We start from the raw sequence: 11,807 nt of genomic DNA on the forward strand, positions 1-11,807 counted from the left end.
GGATGTATGCTGCTGGTGTTTATACGAGTGCCACCAGACCTGGTGGTGCCCGTGTGTGTGTGCCAGCGGAGTGGATTTGACGCTGGTGATTTTGCTATGTTCAGATTCAAACAATTTTGAGATTGTTACGAATACAAATACTGACTCCGCTGCTCACCCCTAGTCCACATACACTGACCATAAAACATAATACAATATACCATACAATACAAACTATACAAGTGCAAAAAACATTTATAATTTATAAATATCATTATTATCATTATTATTAACCAACGTCAATTCAAAAGTCTGATCGACGTAGGTACAAGGATTTCTTAAAGCAACTACATTTACACACAGCCAGCTATATTGTATACATACTCAATCATTTTCCTATTGCTGCAACAATTATGTTTTCCCTGCTCCCGCAGAAGTTTGGTTTTTCCACCGCCGCAGTGATGTTTCCAATGCTCCAACAGAGGGCCAATTTTTTCCACTGCTGCGGTAGCGATGCTTACTCTAACCGCTTCCACGTCAAAAAGCGCACCAAACCGTTATCAGCAAAACCAACTGTAACCCATTTGATTGACGGGGGGGCTTACCCATACGATCGCAGGGGGGATTGATCTCCCGTAGGATGGTGCCAGAGCCCTCCCAATTGGTAATAACTTAACGTATTCAAGTCTACATCAACAGGGGCTTACCCATCCGATCGCAGCGAGTATTGAACTCCCTTCAGACGGCGCAAAAGCCCTCCCAATCTAAAATAACCAGACATCCACCTCGTTGTCAGCGAGGACTTACCCGTCCGATCGCAGCGTGTATCGAACTCCCATCGGACGCCGCAAAGCCCTCCAAATCTAAAATAACCAAATGTACATCTCATCGACAGCGGGGGCTTACCCGCCCGATCACAGTGAATACTGAAGTCCAGTCAAATGCCACAAAAGTCCTCCAAATCTAAAATAACCAAACATCCACCTCGTCATCAGCGAAGGCTTACCCGTCCGATCGCAGTGAGTATTGAACTCCCGTCAGACGCCGCAAAGCCCTCCAAATCTAAAATAACCAAATGTACACCTCATAGTCAGCAGGGGTTTAACCGTCTGATCGCAGTGAGTATTGAACTCCCGTCGGACGCCGCAAAGCCCTCCAAATCTAAAATAACCAAATGTACACCTCATAGTCAGCAGGGGCTTAACCGTCAGATCACACTGAGTACTGAAATCCCGTCAGACGCCGCAAAAGTCCTCCAAATCTAAAATAACCAAACATCCACCTCGTCATCAGCAAGGGCTTACCCGTCCGGTTGCAGCGAGTATTGAACTCCCGTCGGATGCCGCAAAGCCCTCCATATCTAAAATAATCAAACATCCACCTCGTTGTCAGCGAGGGCTTACCCGTGCGATCGCACTGAATATTGAACTCCTGTCGGACGGGTTCCGATTGCAGCGAGTATTGAACTCCCGTCGGAGGCCGCAAAGCCCTCCCAAATAAATCATCCACCTCATCGCCAACGGAGGGCTTACCCGTCCGATCGCAGCGAGTATTGAACTTGAATGCCGCAAAGCCTTTCCAATACAAATCGTCCACCTCATCGACAAACGGGTTCTCACCCGTCCGATCGCCGCGAGTATTGAACTCCCGTCGGACGGGTTCTGATCGCAGCGAGTATTGAACTCCCATCAGATACCGCAAAGCCCTCCTGATATAAATTGCCTACCTTATCATCAGTGAGGGCTTACTCGTCCGATCGCAGTTAGTATTGAACTTCCGTTGGACGGGTTCCAATCACAGTGAGTATTGAACTCCCGTCGGATGCTGCAAGACCCTCCCAATATAATTCATCCACCCCATCATCAGTGAGGGCTACTCGTTCCATCGCAGCGAGTATTGAACTCCCGTCAGATGGCTCCGATTTCAGCAAGTATTGAACTCCTGTCGGAGGTCGCAAAAAAGCCCTCCAAATATAAACCGTCCACATAATTTTCAACCGAGGCTTTCCTGTAAAATCACAGTGAGTATTGAACTTCCGTCAGACGGTTCCAATCGCAGCGACAACTGAACTCCCATCGGATGCATAGCAAACACAGCCAACATCAGCCTCATCATTTCTATTTTTGGGGGGGTACAGTTCCCGGCTGCTGTCCGAATAAGTTAATTTTGCTTTTTGGGGGGATACTCTGCGTTCTGAGCTCAGAGCCCTCTACCCGGACAGCACGCCAAATATGTTTACTAATTTAATCTAACCAACTTATTTGTAAGTGTGAACTCGTGAAATTATGTTTTATTAATGTAGTTCGGGAGGAGCATGTCAAATAAACCACTTGAGTACTTCCAGCTGTCTATAATCAGTAATCAACAAATACTCTAGTACCACCAGCTGTCCACAATCAGTAATCACCATATGTACCCAATCAGCACAAAGGCAAGCCATATATAAGTCACAGTTTAACACTCCAAAGATCCTCTGCAGTCTTCAGAATCCCTCCACCACCCCGTCTCCTCTCACTCACCAGGTTATTTCCTAAACCGGAAGGGGGGGTACTCTGCGTTCAGGCCCATTTCCGAGCTCAGAGCCCTCTCCCCGGAAAGCACGCCAAATACGTTTACTAATTTAATCTAACCAACTTATTTGTAAGTGTGAACTCGTGAAAAGGTGCGCCCGTTAGCTCACCTGTATGCACGATATGTTTTTAATTATATGCGTCCACCGTGCGCTTAGAGAAGCTCACCTATGCACGCTATAAGATTTCGGTATACACTAAAGATGTGCTTGGAGAAGCTCACCTGTATACACGGTGTTATCCATTTGTAACGCATACACACTGTTGTTGTTCATCTCTGTACGTTCACGGTGCGTTGGGTACCCACCGTTACGTTCATCAATCATATCTGTTCACATTCACGACGCATTCTGTGCACTGATTTATCTACACACATTCACAGTGCACTGAAGGGTTCACCTGTGTGCGCACAATTTATTATCAGGACACATGACGGCGCGCTCTGGAATCTTGCCGGCCTGTGCACTATAACACTCTGATTCATCTATATGCATTCACAATGTACTCAAATGTTCACTTGTGCCTGTGCAATTTACTCTCAGTACACATTTACGGCACGCTTGGGAAGCTCACCGACTTGTGCACTGTAATATTACCTACTATATATGTATCCCCGATGCGCTCGAGGGCTCACCTGGGTTCACACTATTTTGGTATCTGTATAATCCCACGCTATGAACCGTTCTGTTGCATATTATAGTCAGATCGGCCGTTCGATATGTGCGTTAACATTTTATATGGTGCTTACACTTTTGCTTTAATGCTATGAATATGCTGGATATAGGGCCACATTCAGTGTCTCTCCGGTAGGGCACTTTAGTCCATTGTGTATGCACGGCGTGATGGGATTACGTTCCCCCATAGAGTCAGCAACTGAAGCCATGCGAAGTGAACCGTATTGAAAGGAAACGCTTAGGTTACTTACTTACCCTTTCGCGGGCTCAAACGCCATAGGTCTGTAATTTTTACAGACGTTAACCAATAGGCTTCAATCGCGGAGTAAACAGGAGTTTCCCCCCATAGCGTCAGCAACTGACGCAGTGCTTGTTCCCATTATTTCAGGGAACCGGGGTTATGTGAGTAACCTAAGCGTTTTCAACAGGTTGGGACCAACATGGTTGCATTCTTGGGAGGGGCTGAGGTGACAGAACCAATTTCTTTTGTCCTTGGCTTGAAAGATGGTGATCTGTGGCAAGAAGCCTTTATTGTTTTGACAGACAATCAAACCAGCAATACACACTCCTTGGTGTTGTTGACATGTTTTAACACTCTGGGGTCGATGGTGGCGCGGGCGCCGCAAACTCTTTATTTTTCAATCACTCCGCAAAGAGAGTTAGATAACTCTGCTGATTTTGGTCATACAGATATGATTTATACATCATTTAAAACGTTAAAGTGTCTAGTTTTTTTCTGTCCACTCCCAATAAAAACAGAATGTTGTGCTTTTCGCAAAATTAAGAAAATAAACATGATGCGTGTTATGTTCTCTCTCCCTCAGTGAAGTCCTTTCAGAAACACGTCAGAAAAATTAACTGTAACTTAAGGAATACTTCTCATATAAACAAAAGATACATATCTACATAATGCTTGGAATGTCTGCTTTTGGAAGATGTAAGTGAAATCGAAATCAAATATTGTAATTCGTTGTTAACTGTGTTCAGTCCCGGCGCCATGGGCTGGCTTTAGGGGGCCGGGCCCGCCCTGTGAGTCACTAGTGCCCGCCCTGGACGAACCAGCGGTCTCGCTTCACCTGTTCACCAGCTCCATGTTTTTATCAATAGGCCACTGTTATTAATTAAAAATTATTGTTTTGTACATATATAACTCATGAATAAAAATAAAAATGTGTTTGGTCTGATTTAAAAATATATATATTTTAAACGAATTTGATTGGTTTGTCAGTAGTGAGCGCGGAAATGTTTGGTTGTTTGCTAAGCGCGCCACCGCTTAATGTTAAGACACGATGGAGTGCTGCCTGCAGTGAGACTGACACATTATGGTTCTGCTGTTATCTTTCACTATTTTCGCTGCTGGAACAACAAAAACAGTCAACATTGCGTCTAAAATGTAAGTGGCTTAATATTAATTACTTGTTTAGTGAAATGTCATTAAATCTGTCACATTTTCAACCGTGATGTGATGCTGCTTAACTGTATCATGTTATTAAAAAATCCACATTTTTACCGCAGTACATTTAACCCACTTTGTTAACACACTTTGTGTTTGCTGTGCTTATTTGTTTAACTTTGCGTTTTTACATTATGCACTTTAGGTCGCCAGTGATTAAAGGATGCAGAATCATTATCGTGTTTTGGTGATTGTTATTGGCGTTTCTAATCAGACTAGGCTACTTGTTCGGTCGAGCAAGTAAAATTCTCTTTCACTTGGCCTTTTAAAAAATCCACTTGTCTCTGATATTAACCGGACAAGCGTTGATGTCGAGCTCTGCGACGTGTTTTATTTGCGTTTAGATTGCTTCAGTAAGCTAGGTCCAATCTTTACGACTTCACCGTTGTATTGCATTAATGGAGAGGTATGTTAGTTCTTCCTCGCTTTTTTGTCCACTTAATTCATACTTAATGATATTATGCATTGCAGTGACGTTGCTCTCATTTGTGCCCCCCCTGAAAAATGAAATGCCCGTCCGTGAATTTGTGTCTGACGCCGGGTCTGACTGTGTTAGAAGAGGGAGATGTACCGTCTTTCTCGTGTTCCTGCATTATCTATAATGAGCCACGCCCCGCTCCATTGAAGAGAAGAGCAGAGATCATCTATATTCATTAGTCAACCCCAGTCAATGGAGACTCCGTCTCTGTATCCATTCAGTCAGTGGCAGTGCTGTGTTGAGTTTTAATCCAAGTGTTGGTGACATGACATCTACTTGTTTACTCAGACTGTAACTTAAGTTATCTCCAGACGCGAGTGTGTGTGCTTCATCAAACAGACGCGATCGACGTCCAAACGCACACACAAATACCTCATATTTGACGCGCTTTGTGGTATCATTATAAGATATGCGATTGTAAACATCACATCTACTTGTTTACTCACGCCTAAAGTTATATCCAAACATACGCGAGTGCGTGTGCTTCGTCAGTGACGCGATGTCCAAACGCACACACAAACACGACAGCTGTGTCCCAATTCAGGGGCTGCGACCTTCTAAGGACGTATTTTAAGACCGATTGCGTCAGAGCAGCGCGACTTCAGGCTGGTAAGGCCGTCCCAATTGGAAGGATGCTTAGAATGAAGCCTCAAAATGCGTCCTCATTTCTCCGCGCTGTTAAGGATAGAATGAATGGATCCTTAACAGCCGAGGATATCCCAAGATTCATTGCGCGCCTGCAACAGCGGCTGGATATTCTAAAATAAACAATTAAAACCTTCATTAAATAAAAGTGTGTATTTATCAAAAAAAGTTTGTCACTGTTTTAGTATTATAAGTTATGTTTTGTGTAAATATTATTATTTTTATGATGCATATATTTCTAAGGTTGATTAATTTAATTTAATATACTGTTGAATAGTTTGATCTACATCAACGTGTCATATTTTCTAAACTAAATTAATAATTTTCTGATTTCATATTTATTTTAATAAGTCAGAAACGTTTCTGCTATGTCCTGCTGACAGGCGCAGCAGGTGACGCCAATTATGGGTCGTCCGAAGGTTAGACCGTCTCATTTCAGTTCTCTTCGCGGATTTCTGAGGCTGCCACCTTGAAAGACCGAGTGCTCATATTTAAGGTCGCATGCTTAGAAGGTCGCAGCCCCTGAATTGGGACACAGCTGATGCCTCATATTTGACGCGCTTTGTGGTATTCTTATAAAAGGTGCCATTGCAAACATCACATCTACTTGTTTACTCGCGCATAAAGTTATCTCCAAAAAGACGCGAGTGTGTGCTTCGTCAGTGGGACGGGATCGAGGTCCAAACGCACACAAAAACACAAGATGCCTCATATTTGACGCGCTTTGTGGTAAAATTATAAAGTATGCTCTCTCGCCTGTAAATACAAGTCATCTCCAGGCGCTTATGTTTTCTTTGTGCTTCCTTCAGACGCGGTCGACGGCCAAACGCACACACAAACACACATTTGACGCACTTTTGTATTAAGACGGATCTAAACACATCGAAAACCCTGTTTGTTCGCGTATATCTCTGCACGGTAAGTTTATTTAACGCAGGATCACGCATGGTGTGCAAAAGACTATGTTCAAGTTACGTTCATATTATTATAATAGTTGTACAGTGCTCTGTTTGAGTATTGCGTCTGCTGAGTAGGCGGAGTTTATCCTAAGTCTCGCGAGTTCGACAGATAATAGCGCGAGATCAGATAGGCAGCAATGGAGGAGAAGGAAGAAATGCGGTGTGTGTTGTTATTGTAAATTCATGATTCAATGTGAATTATAGCCATCCGGTTATAGAACAACCATAGAGCATTCATATCGTGTGCAGTTTGGCATTCTCAGATGTGATGGGCGGCCGATGTTGTGTGATCGCTCCAGAGATATGTGGATTTGTATGGTGAATACCATCACGTGCGTCATTGCAGATTGTAAGTGTTTGTTTTACTTTATTTAGTTTAATAATCATTGTCTTGACTCTCTGTTAGATACATTAACAAGATGACTGTTCAGTTGTAAAGATTAGTTGCTATATTATTTATTTATCACATGTGCAATGACTCGCGTGTTCACTCAAGTGATACAATAATGGTGCAGCACTTTATTGTACAAATCGTGCTGGAAAACTTATTGAGTTAATTTGTATATTTGCAGAACCACGTTCATCCACGTTTATCCAGCTGAGTGTGTATATTACACACACCCATCACGCCTATGGAACACCGTTGCACACGATGATACATTCATCATTGTTAATATCACCTCACATTAAGCCTCTCAGGACCAAATAAGGATGCAGACTGAGGATGTAACCACCTGTTTGAGTTTCAATGTGATGACATCGCGTATGAGGATTAACATTTGACCAAATCTGTACCCTCCTTGCGTTAAGTGGACTTTTTGGGACACTTCAGACTTGCAAAGACTGAGTACTCTCATTTTCACCACCTCATTGCCTGATTTGCAATCACATAATTGTATTTCTTGAATCAAAGTTTATTGTTATACTGATTGTTTATTTTGCGTAGGCCTACGCTGTTTTATTTGAGAAGTATTCATGTTTTAGTAACATTGTGAATAAGTTGTTCATTTTATCATTTGACCAATCAATACATTCAGTAAATCTGATCCCTGACTCTGGTGTCGTTACTCCTCTCCTAGTCCCTGGACATTAATTGGGTAAATAATCCTCTAAGGTGATTTAGATCCGTAATAGTAATCAGTGCATAACACAGTCTTCAATACACATGGGAAGACATTTCTTTTGTGTTGCTTTCACAAACAAACACGTAACAAGGCGTCGTCTTACTGCCTAAAGGCTCATTAGCCTATGCAGCTCATTATGCAAGTGTTTTGTTCTTCAGCTGTCAATCACAGACTATTCAAGAGCTTCCAGCCTCCTTGCATATTGCCTTCCTAACCAAAAAGTGACTTTGAAATTGTAAATCAATATTATTGTCTTATGTAAATGAGTAAGCAGAATGATTTTCATATCATTTTAAAGAAAAAACTCTAGACTACTAGATCCTGTTTTGAAAAGTCTTGGGAAAACATGTTTAGTATGAGGTTTTTTACTTATATCAGTCACTTAAAAATTTAGCTTTTTCAAAAACCATGCATAAACATTTTTCTCTCAAAAATACAAACATGTACATACATGTTGATCATATAATATAGTAGCCCAGTTTGTGCTGAACACAGTGTTATAAGACTTTTGCCATTATTATGTTTTTAAGCAACTGAAAAAAGCACAAATGTCAGTGCATGCCAAAACTTCTCCAGGGCCCTAAAAACCCCTTAGACCCCAGAGGGTTAAACTTTTTTAATGATTTGGACATTAATTTTCTCATGCAAGTGAGTTATGTCGCTCTTTTTCTGACTATTATACGGCATGGTCCCGCCCCTTTCGCGGGCTCGAATGCCATAGGTCTGTAATTTTTACAGACGTCAACCAATAGGCTTCAATCGCGGAGTAAACAGGAGTTTTCCCCCATAGCGCCAGCAACTGACACAATGCTTGTTCCCGTTATTTCAGGGAACCGGGGTTACGTGAATAACCTAAGCGTTTTCAACAGGTTGGGACCAACATGGTTGCATTCTTGGGAAGGGCTGAGGTGACAGAACCAATCTCTTTTGTCCCTGGCTTGAAAGATTGTGAGCTGTGGTAACAAGCCTTTGTTTTGACAGACAATCAAACCAGCAATACACCCTCCTTGGTGCTGTTGACATGTTTTAAACTTTTTTAATGATTTGGACATTAATTTTCTCAAGCAGTGCGCACCACTGTGGGTTTTTTTTTTGCAGCCCGTTGTTTACAAACTCCTAAGAACTGAATCCCCTTCTGCGTAATTATTTGTCATGCTAAGGTGATAAATTCATGTTGACTGTTTACTTATTTGTTACATTAACCATTTCTTATTACACAGTTTTCTAAAATGCTAGATTCTGATTGGCCAGTCGTGACATTCTACTACTGCTCAAAACTAAAATCCCATGCGGCAAATCATTTTGACAGGTACAGTTTAATATTACACAAAAATTAAATATCAATGTCTATTAATAACATATCAGACATTAAATTTACAAATTATTAAACCAGTGCGTTATTGACATTTGTCCTGAAGACACTGTCTGGGCTTATTTCTGTGATACAACCTGCTGCCAATATATTATCCCTTGTAATGTTCTTATTTATATAACTGAATAAGACATCATGAATCCAACTTGTGCTAGTTTCATCTAGCTGTGTTTATTAGCAACGTCACATGAACTCTCTCTCTCATACAGTCACAGGGCTCCCCCTATTGGTATCTCCTTTGTTAACACTTATCATTACATCCCTTACTTGTAAAACTTGTTTTTACTTGATCTACTGGGCATCTGTCATATTAGATTATGAGATATAAAATATACTAATATATTTTTTATCAGAAATTTGATTATTTGTGTTGGGGTATTTACTCTTTTATTGTTCATAGGCAATAAATATGCTTTCTCAATTGAATCTATGCTTTGTTATAGACACCACAATGAAAGCTCCTCTCTAAGCCCACATGATGGTAAGCACACAGCTTATTGTAACCATTGAATTCCGTTGTATTTGTTTTTCCTACTATGGATGTCAGTGGTTACAATCAGCTGTGTGCTTACAATCATTTCTCAAAATATCTTCTTTTGTGTTCAAATAGTAAACGGAAATTCTGAATATGCAACTTCTGCAATGGTGATAAAATTGGCAAAATAATTAGGAAAATGAAAAAACATTTTTTCTTACACAACACAGGGCTCAACATAAAGGAATGCCCGATAGCCCGAGGTTAGGGTAAGAGACGCTCGGGCAGTAAACAGTATTTGCGCGCAGTCACAAAATTGTGCCCGGTTGTGTGTGTTGCGTGTTATGTCAGCTGGTAGAGCAAAGAGACGTTGAGACTGCAGTATCGTGCGCAATCTAATTATAAGGCCAAATCAAAACGTAATTATTAAACATAATTATGTTTTAATAACATTGGAAGCAGACATGTACTTGGGTAATCACGACGACAGAAATAATGCAATGTTTTCAGGTAAAGCAAACAATTCAAGAGCCTTTTTTATTGGAACAAGCAACTACCGTAAACAAAATCTTGAAGATCATGAGAAAAGCTGAGAAAATTATTTCAAATATGTGACACTGAAATCTTTTTTTTTTTTTACGTTTGTTTGTTACTGCCAGTGAAAATGTTGGCAGGGCAAATAAAAACCTGAACCACTTGTATAAAAAATACATTTGTGTTGAGCCCTGATACAGATCTAAAATAACAACAACAGGGTAGATTATGACAGAATTCCCGATTATAATGAAGCACAGAACAATATGTCAACAAATTTTTATGGTAAACGAAAAGTAATGGAGCTAAAAGTGAACATCATAAACATTTATATTTTATTTTCATTTTACTAAATATATTAGCAATGCTAAATAAAGTTAAACTGTGGGAAGTTCAGCGTTTATGATTGGTCTGGTATGGGCAGCTAAAATATTAATACAATTAAAATTATTCATTTTTTTAAATAAAATAAAATCCTATTCATTTTTTATACTTTTATATGAGAGTTAAACATTTGGGGTACATCAAGAGTTTAGTCCATTTAGCTAATATCATTAAATTTATTGGATTTCAATTAGCTCTCATGTATACAACGAACGGCAACACAAGAAATTAACTACTGTATCATCTGCGGGATATATTTACTTACTTCGGTTTGGGGTGACTTTGGGTCTCTGGTTCACTGTTGCAACTTGTGGCTTTGGAGAAGCTTTTGTAAGGGAGAAAATATGGAAAGTCCATAAAATTGGCGAGTTACAGTGCATTCTAGCAATACATTTTCAAACTCGAACCAACTGCGTTTTTAACACAATGCCAATTTAGCAGCATGAAGTTCTGTAAAATCAAGGAAATTGTAACAAAAACAGGGAAGAAGATAAATGTATGTCATAGCCTACCCGAGTATCCGACTAGATGTTTCACTCCAGAAATCGTTTTTTATGTAATAAACGGCAAACAGGAAGAATGCCATGAAGAGAACTGCGCTGAATAAACTCCGCTTGTTTCGACACATGATGAAGAAATGCATCTTCGTGAATACAAAAATCGACTTCGGTTTATACTACGTCGAAATTAAACCATCTTAACGTGTTGTTTACATTGCAATTAACTCTTAACCTCTTCTTAACATTTTATAATCGCCATTTCAGCATCGCAGTGAAACTTCAATGAAACCTGTGGCGGCTGTTACCTGAGGAAGAGATGCACGTGAAAGCATAGGGAGTGGCAGCGACCCTTAATTACATGTATTGCGTTCTCGTGAGACTGGTTTTGTCAGGCAATCTTGATGATAATAATTTAAATCTTTTAGATTTGGAAAAAATGTATTCCCCTGTTGTGCTTTGTTCAACGAAAATACATTAAAGTAAGGGGGTAAAAAGAAATTCAATATAAAAAAAAAATGGGAGAACTAATGGGCAGATCACACAGAACGCGAGGCGGACCGCACTGCCTTTATTTGTTGATTAAATTCAGAAAAGAGCAGTGCGCTGCATTTTTTACATTGCAAGGCAATCGAGTCAGCTGTCCTGTCAGTACAGAGTCAG

At 40.5% G+C, this 11,807-nt stretch overlaps 1 protein-coding gene and 1 long non-coding RNA gene across 2 annotated transcripts in view; one reads left to right on the forward strand and one right to left on the reverse strand.

Annotated features, from left to right (window-relative positions):
• The window catches only part of LOC129434122 (beta-1,4 N-acetylgalactosaminyltransferase 2), an 81,523-nt gene extending 69,922 nt beyond the window's left edge, over nucleotides 1–11,601 (reverse strand). The window contains exons 1-2 of the mRNA XM_073868472.1: nucleotides 11,160–11,601; nucleotides 10,913–10,972 (exon numbers count right to left, since the gene is read on the reverse strand). Coding sequence (XP_073724573.1) covers nucleotides 10,913–10,972; nucleotides 11,160–11,290 — 191 coding nt within the window. The 5' untranslated portion in view covers nucleotides 11,291–11,601. The remainder of the gene's footprint in view (nucleotides 1–10,912; nucleotides 10,973–11,159) is intronic.
• LOC141364279 (uncharacterized) lies at nucleotides 6,192–7,804 on the forward strand. Its single transcript, XR_012369961.1, has 2 exons — nucleotides 6,192–7,107; nucleotides 7,331–7,804. It is a non-coding gene; the product is annotated as an uncharacterized lncRNA (long non-coding RNA).
• Nucleotides 11,602–11,807: the final 206 nt, after the last annotated feature.

This window comes from Misgurnus anguillicaudatus, chromosome 6 (assembly GCF_027580225.2).
Source record: "Misgurnus anguillicaudatus chromosome 6, ASM2758022v2, whole genome shotgun sequence".
Lineage (NCBI taxonomy): Eukaryota > Metazoa > Chordata > Actinopteri > Cypriniformes > Cobitidae > Misgurnus > Misgurnus anguillicaudatus.